General features: G+C 38.5%; 1 protein-coding gene across 12 annotated transcripts in view; it reads left to right on the top strand.

Annotated features, from left to right (window-relative positions):
• The window catches only part of Birc6 (baculoviral IAP repeat containing 6), a 184,665-nt gene that overhangs the window by 134,832 nt on the left and 35,999 nt on the right, over positions 1-13,834 (top strand). For all 12 annotated transcript variants that reach the window (XR_009584594.1, XM_060364456.1, XM_060364450.1 and 9 more), the window contains 4 exons: positions 1,909-2,209; positions 4,069-4,286; positions 10,296-10,460; positions 12,527-12,695. Coding sequence is in view for 11 of the 12 variants with exons in the window: in XM_060364456.1 (XP_060220439.1) it covers positions 1,909-2,209; positions 4,069-4,286; positions 10,296-10,460; positions 12,527-12,695 (853 nt within the window). In the remaining variant the exon portion in view is untranslated. The remainder of the gene's footprint in view (positions 1-1,908; positions 2,210-4,068; positions 4,287-10,295; positions 10,461-12,526; positions 12,696-13,834) is intronic.

Below are 13,834 nucleotides of genomic sequence, written 5' to 3'. Positions count from 1 at the left end.
AAATTACAGTTATGAAGTAGCAAATTTTATGGTTGGGGCTCACTACAACATGAGGAATATATTAAAATGTCAAAGAATTAGGAAGATTTAGAACCACTGGTCTAGGGTCTAGATCTAAAATAAATGTTGCATTGTAGTCTCTGTAGTCAACTTCATAATAGTTATTTTCCCCCCATGGGTATGATGTTTTAAAGGGGAAGAATAGATGTTGTATCAATATGGAGACACACTTACATATACATACAGGTGTATATGTGGATTTGTTAGATTTATTTGCAGATTGTGCCTGTAATGTAGACTGTACCTAGCAATATTGTATCTTCACTATAAGAAATTTTGGCTCTATGAAATTCAGGGTCAGGACCAATAAATGTTCTGGAATATTATGTTGTACTAGAAATGGGGGAAGTTCTCAAAAGAGAGATGCTAACAATGTTAAAAGGATGCAGAAGACTGCTTGAAGGGGATGTCGTTACCAAACCTGATTGCACTAGATCATCAAAATAAACACCCAGGGTAACTTGTAGGATAGAAGGCAGCTGCTACCCCATGAGTAGGTGGGAAGAGAGGATGTTTTCCTAATATTTGAGATAACAAAGGAAGAATGACAGGGTTACATCCTTGCTAACTACTGTAGCTGTAGTTTCAAGGAAGCAGTTTTGTTTTTTCAGCCTTTCCTTTTTTGAGATTATAATGTATTATATCATTTCCCCCTTCCTTTTTCTTCCTTCAAGCCCTCCATATACCCCTCCTTGCTGTCTTTCAAATTCATGGCCTTTTTTCATTCATTATTATTATATACATACATATATATACATACATATATTATATACATATATAAGTATTCCTAAATATAAAAATATAACTTGCTTTGTCTGTAGAATGTTACCTGTTTGCTTTGTTTTTAGGGAATGGCCATTTAGTGTTAGATAACTAATTGATGTGCTGTTCCCTGGGAAAGACTATTTTTTCCTGCTATTAGTATTCTTTAGTATTTTGTGTAGGGTTGAGACCTTATCTGCCTTCCTCTGTCTATTTTGTCATAACTATTGCTGTTGTCCTTGCTCAGCTCTTGTTTGGGCAGTCATATTTTGAAACTTTATGGGTGTAGCTTCTGACATTACTTGGAGACACGTCCTTACAACAAACTCCGTGGCCCTCTGGCTCTTAACAGTCTTTCTGCCCACTTTTCCAGTGTTTCCTGAGACTTAGGTACGAGAGTGTTTTCTAGGTGTATCCACTGGAATTGGGCTTCACACACGGCATTTTGGTAGCTTGCCGTTTTCTGTGATGCTCTCCATCTGTTACAGAGAGAAGTATGGGGGCTGAAAAGATTGTTCAGTAGTCAGTAGATCTTACTGCTCTTTAGAGGATTTGAGTGAGTTTTTGGCAACCATATGAGGTGGCTCACAAAATGCCTAAGACTCCACCTCCAAGGGAGATGACATATTCTTCTGGTCTCTAAGGGCACCCATATACACAGCATTCACTCACACAGTCACACATAAATAAATTTTTTAAAAGGGTCTGGATCTGATAGTATATACCTTTAATACCAGCTCTCTGGAAGTAGAGGTAGGTGATTCTCCTGAGTTCTAGGCCACCAAGAGCTACAAATAAAAATAAATTCATTAACAAAATAAAACACTAGTATGAGTGAGTGGATTAGCTTGGTGAAGTACAAGTAGTTTCCATGGTTTTGAAGGATCTTTAGCTATTTCACTATAACTAGGAAAATTCAGTTATAACATAGATGCAATTAGTAGATACTACTGTACTCATGATGTCATGTTCTTCTTGGTATTTGTTACCTCCTTTTTAAAGCATAAAGAATTTATTTATTTAAAGTCTTGTTTGAGCCCAAAATTGAAACATAGAGAATAGCTAACCATATCTCTCGCTCTTTAGGTGAGTGCGCCAGTGGTAACATCTACCACTCAAGAAAAACCAAAGGATAGTGATCAGTTTGAATGGGTGACCATAGAGCAATCAGGCGAACTAGTTTATGAAGCTCCAGAGACTATTGCAGCTGAGCCTCCACCTGTAAAGTCAGCTGTGCAAGCCACTTCTCCCATACCTGCCCATTCTTTGGCTGCTTTTGGATTATTTCTTCGTCTTCCGGGCTATGCTGAAGTGCTCCTGAAAGAGAGAAAACATGCCCAGTGCCTTCTGCGATTGGTATTGGGAGTTACAGATGATGGAGAAGGCAGTAAGTGTTTAGAATTTATCAACACACACAAATAGGTTGGATAAATTTGTTCAGATTATTTTCTGTTCTTATTTATTTGTTTTATATTAAAGCTGTTTACGTGGTTTATTGTTGTTTTCAGTATTAAACATGATAAATTCTAATGAGCTTCATATTCAGTTTATAAATTGCATGCTGAGTACTCACAGACCCACTAAATGACATTGGAATAATGTGATCAGGAAGTAGGACCATCTTCAGGTCACTGTAGTAGGAAGTATGAGAACATACTGACCCTGACAAGTTAGAGGAGGATTTGAGCTGAGTATCATTGGAGCCTTGGAAGTATGAGGCCATTTCTTTACAGATGTGTTAGTGTGAAGCTGTATAGCAGTTTTTGGTAGTGCTCTGAAGGATAGGCAAAATTTAGTTTGGGGCTCAGTATCTGAAAAGTGAAGAGTTAGGTTATAAAATCTCCATGAAAGGCCCTTCTTAAAAGTTGTGATTTTGGCACATGCTTGTAATAGTTCTGTGGCAGAAGGATCAGTATTTCAAAGCTGCCCTTGGCTTTGTACTGAATTCAGTGACAGTCTGGACTACATGATCTTCTATGTGATGAAACAATGAAAGTGCTTCCTTTAAGAAAAATTGATATAGGAAACAGGTTTGTGGAAAGTATAGACTTTATTTTGAGTATCAAAGATGTATTGAACTTTATTTTAAGCATTGGCATTATGAAAAACACCCCTCGCCTTCTAAAGAAAATTAATCTGGTGAAGTGTTAGATTAATGTTTGCAACAAGTCCAAAGTCCAAATCCTAGTACTACAGAATCAAAAGGAAAGGAAATTGAGAAAAACAAGACACAACTCTGTAGCAGTGTTTTGAATCGAAGTGAAGAGAATTAAGAAGATAATATTATATCATAAAGCTATATTAAACACAATTAAAGCATAATGATTGTTCATATTTGTTATTGTATTTAATGTAATAAAAGATTGGTTACTTGCAATTGAGGTAGCATAGGAAAGTAGATTTTCTTTTGGATTTCTTTTAATTGTTCATTCAATAACCATTCTACTCCTGTTCATAAATAGCAAAGGGAAAGTAATGAACTTTATGCTACCTTGGAATGCACACAGGAAGTGCAAGGAATGTTTATTGTAATGCATAATTGTAACACCCTTTCGCCAGTACTCATGTCTGTCTTGCTTGTGTTTATCACTTCTTTTTGATTAAAGCAGCACAAAATTATTGCACAAATGAAAGTGTTTTACTCATTCATTGTTCATATGGAAACCACTTGAAAGGATAGCAGTTAACTTTTTTTTGGTTTGTTTGTTTTTCTAGGCCTTGCCTGCCCTGGATCTCCCTTTGTAGACCAGGAATATCATGAACTCACAGAGATCCACCTGTCCCTGCCTCCTGGGTGCTGGGATTAAAGGCATATTCCACCACCGCCATACGGCAGTTACTTTCTAATGGTTTTAAGAAATTTGTTCTTCCATACTTTTAATCCCAGTATTGGGGAGGTAGAGGCAGAAATAGGGCAGCTCTTTTTGAGTAGGAGGCCAGCCTAAGCTGTATAGAGAACCCAATCTTTTAAAATAAAAAAGAATTAGATTTCATTTCATATTCTAGTTCATAGTATTTTTGTTGTCATTGATGGCTGTTACACATCTGTAAACTTTCAGAGTTTGTGTGTGCTGTCCTACAGAGACTGTCTTGACACTTTAATAAAGATAATATTTGCTCTCACAGTCAGCCTGCTTTTAATAAATTTAGTGGCAAAGCCTTATTTGTCATTATCACTTGTGACTCTGTGTGTAACTACTTGTTATTTTCAAGTATTTTTAATTTTAGTTCTCTTCTCTTTCCAAGGCCACATTCTACAATCTCCATCAGCCAATGTGCTTCCAACCCTTCCTTTCCACGTTCTTCGCAGCTTGTTTAGTGCTACCCCCTTGACAACTGATGATGGTGTTCTTCTTCGGCGGATGGCATTGGAAATTGGAGCTCTGCACCTGATTCTTGTCTGTCTCTCAGCTCTGAGCCATCATGCGCCACGAGTTCCAAACTCTAGCCTTAACCAAGCTGAGGTAGGTTTCATTCAAATTCTTTAAGTCAGTGGCTCTCAACTTTCCTAATGCTGTCACCCTTTAATAGAGTTCCTCATGCTGTGGTGACCCCCATCTGGAAAGTTATTTTTGTTGCTACTTCGTAACTGTAGTTTTGCTACTGTTATGAATTTAAATGTGTGTGTGTGTGTGTGTGTGTGTGTGTGTGTGTTTTCTGATACTCTTAGGTGACCCTTGTGAAAGGGTTGTTCAACCCTCAAAGGGGTTGTGACTCACAGCTTGAGAACCATTCCTTTAAATTATGAAAAACATTGTTAAGAGTATCAAGTACAAAATAAAAATACCAACTCCAAATTTCAGAATTGAAAATTCCATTTTATGATTATTGTTGGACATCTGAAAAAGAAACTATCACTTTTTTCTCTGCCATCCGTCTCAGAAAAATCAGATTAATCTACCAGTTTAAGAAATGGATAATGTAGCTGTGGTTAAGAGCACTTTGTTGCTCTTGCAAAGGACTCAGGTTCCATTCTTAGCACCCACATGGTGGTTCATAGTCATCCATAGCTCTACTTCTAGGGGGTCTGATGGCCTCTTTTGACTTCTGAGGGCACTAAGCATGTCCATGGTGCCCATACATACAGGCAAAATACCCACATGTAAAACAAAAAACAAATACATTAAAAAAAAAAATAGAAAGAAAAGGATAGTCTTCCCAGTTATCAGGACATGTTGATGTCTCTTTTCTTTCTTTCTTTCTTTTTTTCGTTCTTTCTTTCTTTCTTTCTTTCTCACTCTCAACTTTAGAGAATCACGTGGAGTAATAAATTACATAGTCTAGTAGGGAAACACACACACACACACACAGTTGGGGGCCCTTATTTCAAATTTATTTGGTTGTGTCTATATACAAATCTGAAAATGTTTTTAAATACAACATAAGAGATCAGTATACTGTTTACAGTATTGGGAATAGCTTACCATTGAAGTCTTTGCAAACTTAGAGACCTGAGTTTGCATCTCCAGAACCCACATGAAAAGCTGGATGAGTTGGCATTCACCTTTAATCCCAATGCTCAGGGAGCCAGGCATTCTAGCCAAATTGAGCCCCATGCTCAGTGAGAGACCTTGTCTCTAAAATAAGATGGAAAGCAATTGAGACTGTCTCATGTTCACTTCTGAGCTCCTTGTGCAGAAGTATTTGTATTATGGAGTTCAGCATACTGTTCTAATTCATAGTCCACATGCTATAATCAGGTCATATTTACCATCTTAAACAGTTAACATTTCTTCATAATATTATTCAAAGCCCTCTTGGCTTTTTTAAATATACATTATGTGCTAACTTAGTCTTTCTATCCCACTGTAAAATCACACTTAACCATTCCGTGTTCACCCTCTCAGTTAAGAGATTTTTTTTTTTAAATCTAAACATTATTAAATAGAGGCTAGCCTGTATTGTTAAATAGACGTTTATGCCTGTAATCCAGAGGTTAGGAGGTTGAAGCAGAGGGCTGTTGTATGTTCGAGGACAGCCTGGGCTACACTGAGAGCCTGTCTCAAAAATATGGCAAAACAAAAAACACCCCATAAACAAATTTTAAAAAGCAATAGCAAAGAAAAGCCTAACAAAGAAAATGACCAAGTGAGATGGCTAGGGGATAGAGGAGCTCTCCATCTTGGTGTGAGTTTGTTCTGCAGACCCTATAGTGGAAGGAGAGAAGACACCCCAGAAGGTTATTATCTGACCTCCATAGCATGTGTGCACCCATGTTTATTCCCCAGTCCAAAAGGAATGAATTACCGAGTGAGTAAATATAAAAATTAAAAAGAAAACAATCAGGGGCTGGAGAGATGGCTCAGGAGTTAAGAGCACTGTTTGCTCTTCCGAATGACCTGGGTTCAATTCCCAACACCCACATGGCAACTCACAACTGTCTGTAACTCCAATTCCAAGGGGTCTGACACCTTCACAGTACAGCACATAAGATGAAATAATAATAATAAAACAACCAAAAATTCCAAAGAAAATGTTACAGTGAAAGTGAAAGCTCTTACTGGATAGATCTGTCTGCATGTGCAACAGCACGCCAGAAGAAGGCACACTACATCTCATTATAAATGGTTTTGAGCCACCATGTGATTGCTGGGAATTGAACTCAGGACCTCTGGAAAAGCAGCCAGTGCTCTTATCCATCACTGGGTAGATCTGTAAAGAATCAAAATCTACATTTAAAAACTTCTCAAAGGCAGTGTCAGACATTAAATAGGTAAATGATTATTAATGAATGAGCACCTCATTGAAAGCTATGTGTCTGATCATTCTAAAACAGTCACATCTGTTGTTATTAAAGTAAATTTTGGAATCAGGCCTAGCTTTGAGTAGAATTCAGCTGGAATGAGGGCAATATCCGTAATGCTGAAGTCTATGTCTTATTTTTTCTTTATCTTTTCTGTTACTTTGTTTCTGAGACACATAGCCCTGACTATGCTAGAACTTGCTCTGGCCTCAAACTCACAGATAGCCTTGCCACTGCTGGGTGTAAAGCCATGTGCCACCAACCCAGCTGGTGATCTCATTCTTGATTTGCATTATTAGACAGTGTTTGTATTGTAGTTTGTCTAGTTTCTTTGTTCTGTGTTATTTCTGTATGCATATTACAGATCACGTTAAGTATTTCTTTATTTAGATTTTATCTTCATTTGTTTATGAGGTGGGTCTTGCTCTTTTGCCCATCCTAGCCCAAAACTCCTGGGTTCAATTGTTCCTGCTGTTAGCGTCCCATGTGCTAGCAATACAGGTGTGTGTTACAGCTCCTGCTTGGACATCAGAGAGAGAGAGAGAGAGAGAGAGAGAGAGAGAGAGAGAGAGTGTGTGTGTGTGTGTGTGTGTGTGTTTATGTGTATGAGTGTTTTTCTGTATATGTGTATGCACCATGTGTGTGCCTGGTTCCCATGAGGTCAGAAGACTGCACTGGATCCTCTGGAACTGCTGTTACTGGATAGTGGTGAGCCGCCATGTGTGTGCCAGAATTTGAACCTGGGTACTCTGTCAGAATGGTACATTCCTTTAACCATTGAGCCATCTCTTCAGTCCTTATTTTGTTTCTTAGTATTAAATATCTAGCTTTATTTATACATAAATGATTATTCTATTAATTGTTTATAAAGCAACGAAATTTAATGGCCTGTTTAATTGCCTTTCTTAAAAGAAGTGAGAGAATGTTTGTTATGTATACAGTCGTATAGATAAAAAATGAGAAACAGCATTTCTACCTAATATTTTCTCCTAGAAAATATTTCCATTGAAAGCAACAAAAAATCTATATGCTCTGTGTGAATCACCTTTGAATGTTACTTGTAAATACTTTTAGGTTATAGCTATGTTTAATTTAAACAAAGTTGTTACAGCCTACATAAATAAACAACCTTTATGGTTAAGGTTATGTTGTTAAATTAGTCATTGTTCTTTTCCTTCTTTCTTCCTTCCTTCCTTCTTTCCTTTCCCTTTCCTTTCCTTCTTTCCCCTTTCCTTCTTTCCCCTTTCCTTTCCTTTCATGGTTTTTCAAGACAGAGTTTCTTTGTGTGGCCTTGGCTGTCCTGGACTCACTTTGTAGACCAGGCTGACCTCAAGTCACAGAGCTCTGCCTGCCTCTGCCTCCCAGGTGCTGAGATTACAGGCCTGTGTCACTGTGCCCACTGTCATTTTTCTGTTTTTATACAATTCTCATTTTTAATACTTTAAAATTTTTTAAATTTATTATTTATTACAATTTATTCACCTGTGGCTGTGGCCTCTTCCCAATCCTACGCTCCCTCCCTCTTCTCCCCCCTCTGTCCCTAGTTCACTGATAGGGGAGGTCCTCCTCCCCTTCTATCTGACACTAGCCTATCAGGTCTCATCAGGACTGGCTGCATTGTCTTCTTCTGTGGCCTGCGAAGGCTCAAACTCACCCGGGTGGGGGGTGAGGGGGGGATCAGAGAGCCTACCACTGAGTTCATGCCAGAGATAGCCCCTGCTCCCCTTGCTAGGGAACCCAATTGGAGACTGAGTCTATGGACTACATTTGAGCAGGAGTTTTAGGTCCTCTCAATGCTTGGTCCTTAGTTGGATTATCAGTCTCTGCAGGACCCCCAGGGCCCAGGATGTTTGTTTGTTTGTTTTTGTTTTTGTTTTTTCTCTGTGGTCTCTTTTTGGAGCTTCTGTGCCTTCCAGGTTTTTCTTTCTCTCCCTCCTTTCATAAAATTCCATGTACTCTGCCCAAAGTTTGGCTATGAGTCTCAACCTCTGTTTCGATACCTTGATCAGTAGAGTCTTTCAGAGGCCCTCTGTGGTAGCCTACAGATTGGGAAAGGATCTTCACCAACCCTATATCTGACAAAAGACTAATATCCAGAATATATATAGAACTTAAGAAGTTAGACCAACAAACCAAGTAATCTGATTAAAAAATGGGATATAGAGCTAAACAGAGAATTCTCAATAGAGGAATATTGAATGGCAGGGAAACGTCCTTAGTCATCAGGGAGATGCAAATCAAAATGACACCAAGATTTCACCTTAACACCCATCAGAATTGGTAAGATCAAAAACTCAAGTGGAAACACATGCTGGAGAGGATATAGAGAAAGGGGAACCCTTCTCTATTGGTGGTGGGAATGTAAACTTGTACAGCCACTTTAGAAATAATTTTTAATACTTTTTATATTTTTTAATTTCCAAAATCCTGTGTTGTTAGTTAACAGCTAGAGATCAAACTTAAATAGTCAGGTTTCTCAGTAAGTGTCTTTAGCCACTGAGTTATCTCATTCTCTCTTTTAGGTTTTATATATATATATATTATATCTCAGTTTTTTTGTAAAAAAAATCTAAACAGCTAGATTAATACAGTCCTTCAGACAAATACTCCCCCAGTCCAAACCCTGTACCTCTTGGTGAACCTCTATTCTGTTAGAATGGTCATTCTAAGTTACACTTTTACCCTCAGTTACGTTTTTATGCACTTACTCAGTTAGCCGATTGTGATGGCATGTGCCACCACTCTAGGATGCAGAGGCAGGCAGATCTCTGTGATTTCCTGGACAGCCTGGTCCACAAAAACAAGTCTAGGACAGCCAAGGCTACACAGAGAAGCCTTGTCTATAAAAACAAAAAGAGAGAGAAAGAGAGAGGGAGGGAGGGAGGAAGAGAAAAAATCCATGACAGGATTAAAACTTTGTGGGGTTTTGTTTGTTTCTTTTATGACTTAAGTGTCTGTTACCTACATTCCATTGTTCCTTCTCACCTAATATTACCTTTTCTTGGTCTCTTTTCTAAGTATTACACTGTAGTTATAGCCTCCTTTTTATATAATAAATGCATGCATTATAAACTAGACTGTTTAGGGAGGAGAGCACGTAGGATTTCTTTTTCTTCCTACGATTGAGTCTTCTTATTCTACCTGTTCCAATCCTGTTTTGAACAACAACAAAAAAAATGAGATTTGTTCCTTCTAGAGATAGAAGTAGTCTGCCTCTCTTGATTGAGAACATCGTTTTAGAGTTCAGATGAATCTCCTCGAGCCCTAAAATGGTCTGACCTTTTACCTTTCTTTGTTTTCTGTTTGGTTTCAAGACTTTTTTTTTTTTTTGAGCCTTAGGTAGTTTGTCCTTTCTTTTCCTAACTTTCTCTCTGGTCTTGTTTCACTGGCATTTAATATTTATTAATGTAGCAAGCATTAGTATACCTTTTTGCAGCTAATTAGTATTCCCTTGATTAGTTCATGTCTTCATTCATTGGTAGGCATTTGGGATCTTTCTGTCCTTGAAGAGTGGTGAACAGTGCTGCTGTGAACATGTGTGCACAAATATTTATTTTAGCACCAATTTTCATTTCATTGTATATATGACTAGGAATATTACAGTAATTAGTTTTCAATTTTTGGATGAATGGCCAAATTGATTGTTATATTGTAAATCTGTTAGACAGTCCCACTGATAAAATTTTTTTGAAACAAAACCAAACAATAGTAATTTTCTTTTTCTTCAAAGCCGCAGGTTTCAAGTTCTCATAACCCTACATCAACAGAAGAACAGCAGCTGTATTGGGCCAAAGGGACTGGCTTTGGCACAGGCTCCACAGCATCAGGATGGGACGTGGAACAAGCTTTAACCAAACAGAGGCTAGAAGAGGAGCATGTGACCTGTCTTTTGCAAGTGAGTTTATTATTAGTGGTAATCATTCACTTTTTTTAAAATTCGATCTCCTTTTATATATTGATGACTTACTCAATTAATTTTTGCTATGTTTTGTCTTTTTTGAAACAGGGTTTCTCTGTGCAGCCTTGGCTGTCCTAGACTCTGTAGACCAAGCTGGCCTTTAACTCACTGCCTCTGCCTCCTGGTGTGCTGGGATCACGGGTGCTGGCTCTCAATTCATTCTTAATTCTTTTTTCCTTTTTTTTGAGATGTTTCATGTATTCTAGACTGGCCTTTAACTCCCATCCTCCTTTTTTTCACCTTTGGAATGCAGTCATGACAAGTGTGCACCAGCATTCTTATCTATTTCATGCTCACTTTTGTTTTCTTCCCCAAATATATTATAAAAACCATAGGTTAAAGAATGGTTTTCCATGCTTGTAATTCTAAATATCTTCCCTCTCAATTAGCTTCTCGCCTGAGGGGAAAATGAGGGAATATATATCCTTTGATTTCAAGATGGTATCTACCCTTTGTCTTAACATAAGAGCCTCTGTGCTCCTATGTTGAAATCGCGTTCACAGTTCATTCTGTTCTGGGACTTCATACCTTCTAAGCATATACTTAGCCACTGAGCTGTACCTGTAGCTCACATTTAGTTCTCTTTTTCAAATTGTACTATAGTATTTCCAGAATCAAGCAAGTTGAAAATATGAGAGACCATCTTTATATTATAGAAACAAAAAGCAGCTAACGGAAATTGCTGCCATTTTGAAATGTTATTTTCCACAGCTCTAGGGTAGTATGCTCATTGTAGTTTAGAATTTTAAGATTCCAACACTCTGAAACTAAGTCCATTCAACAAAACTCAGCAGTGAATACTTGGAATGCAACTTAGTAGAGTGTCTGCCTAGCATGGAACCCCTTGATTCCGTCTTCAGTACTGCATACAATTGAGAATGGTGGCAAATGCCTGTAATCCCAGCCCTGAGGAGTTGGAGACAGGAAGATGAGAAGTTTAAGGTCATGCTCAACTCCATAGTAAAGTGGAGGCCAGAATAGCTACTTGAGTCTCTCAGAAAGGGAAAGAAAGCCAAAGGAAAAAGTAGTGTTTGATTTCTGGTCTGTTCAACCAGCTCTAGTGTTTGTCCTTAGACAGGTTGCTTCTCTTGTGGTTACATAGCGCACCAGTCCTGTGTAAGAGACACTCAGCAAAAGTTTCCTTCTCTTCTGGAAAGCTAAGTATAAATGTGTTGTGCTCGTTTTGAAACTCCATTTTATTGGGGTTCCTTAAAGCCTCTCCCTTCCAGTCCCCAATTCTAGGTAGGAGACAGAAGGTTAGTGGGGAGAAGGGGAGCAGACCTCTTTACTTCTCCTGACTGTTTAGGGTCGATGGTTTTTAGGGCTATACCTGCTCACTGTCCACAGCAGAAGCAGCAAGCAGTGTCCTCCAAGCAGCTCTGTCTGTCTGCTCCAACCCCCCACATCATCTGTCTCTGCTCACTCCAAACTGCCACCCACCACACTCGAACCCCACACGCCACCCCTCTCTCTGGGCTCTTAAATGTATATCCTCAGAGTCCTGGTGCACACCCCTCTTTGTGCGGCAGGCTGTTTCATCTGGCAATGACCATCCCCGCACAAGGCAGTTATCAGCTGTGGACAAACTAAAATCCCATACTTGGGATTAAAACAAAAGCTTATTTTCATAGCATGAGTTTTTAAAGAAACAGAAAGTTCTATTACAGAAATATCCTTTTTTTTTGGCCAGGTTTGTTGTCTCAAGCCTCCAATCCCAGCACACAAAGTTGAGAGACGTGAAGATCACTGAAAAATCAAAGTTGACCCTGTTGGAAAACCCATCTTCAAGGGTTGCCAGGGCCTTGTAGGGAAAAGCTGTCTCCAAATAAAAAGTACACAGTCAGAGTATATTACATGAAAAATCTATTTTCGCTTTTAAAAAGTCTTCTGTTTAAACATTGGTTAAGTGGAAAGTACATATTCTTAAGTGTGCTGAGATCACACTCAAGTGTCTAATTATGAAATGCATCTTTGAAGTAAGGGAATTATTTTCTGTAATTTAGGTTCTTGCGAGTTACATTAACCCCATGAGTGGTGCTGTAAATGGCGAAGCCCAGTCATCTCATGAGAGCCGAGGACAGAATAGCAGTGCCCTGCCCTCTGTGCTTCTGGAGCTTCTCAGTCAGTCCTGCCTCATCCCAGCCATGTCCTCTTACCTACGAAATGACTCTGGTAAGTCACTGTGTGACGGACTTCGATCTTTGCGATGCTATTCTGGCTTAAATATGCTGGCGTTTTGTGTGTTTCATTTTTAGGAAGGTATAAAAGGTACACAGTGGTAACTTCAAAATAGGTTAATGAGGGGCTGGAGAGATGGCTCAGAGGTTAAGAGCACTGGCTGCTTTTTCAGGGTTCCTGAGTTCAAATCCCAGCACCCACATGGTAGCTCACAGCCATCTATAATGAGATCTGCTGCCCTCTTCTGGTGTGTAGCTGTACATGCAGGCACAATATTGTATACATAATAAATAAATACATATTTTTTTAAAAAACAGGTTAATGAAAAATTAAATCCATGATACTTGTTACTAATAGGATAAAGTTTTTGAAATGAGATAAAAAGTACCATAGATACTTAGTCAATGTGCAACTGATTAAGAGTTGTTTTGTAATATACATAAATATAATTAATATATTGGACTTTCATATTGTTCACTGTCTTCTCGTCTCATTCTTTTCTCCCTCACACTGCTTCCATCCTCCCCAGTGGTCCCTCTTCTACCTCCATATTTTTCTTCATTTGCTTTAAAAATCCTTAGATGTGGTGTGTGTGTATGCGCACGCACCTACCCGCCAAGATGCACCTGTGAAGTCAGATCAGGGGCCTCTTCTTTCCACCATATAGGTCCCATGCATCCAGCTCAGGTTTTCAGTGCTGTATCCATGAGTCATCTTTATGGTTTATGATTCTACTTCAGTGTAGTTTTGGTTTGTAATTCTTTGACAGCCAGTCATTGTGAAATTGTGTTATGTATTTGTTGGCCATTTGGGCTTCTTGTTTGGAAATACTGGTTCAGTTCATTTGTCCATGCGTTGGCTCAATTCTTTGACTTTTTGGAATTTAATTCTTTATGTATTCTTAGTATTAACCTTGTGTCTGAAAAACAGCTGAGGTCCTGTTGTTAGAGGTAGCCACCATTAAATTTGGTGTTGTAAGCATCAGATAATTCTCTCTCAGTTCTTTTTACTAGTGGTATAATAATGGATATGCTATTGTTTTATTTATTTTTAGGTTTTAACTTTCACTTAGGAAATTTAAGGTTAGTAAATACTTTTAGAAGCATTGAGACTTACACAGATTCAGTTTGGTT

Source organism: Meriones unguiculatus, chromosome 1 (genome assembly GCF_030254825.1).
Source record: "Meriones unguiculatus strain TT.TT164.6M chromosome 1, Bangor_MerUng_6.1, whole genome shotgun sequence".
NCBI classification, from domain to species: Eukaryota; Metazoa; Chordata; class Mammalia; order Rodentia; family Muridae; genus Meriones; species Meriones unguiculatus.
This window is presented reverse-complemented; position numbering and strand designations above follow the sequence as displayed.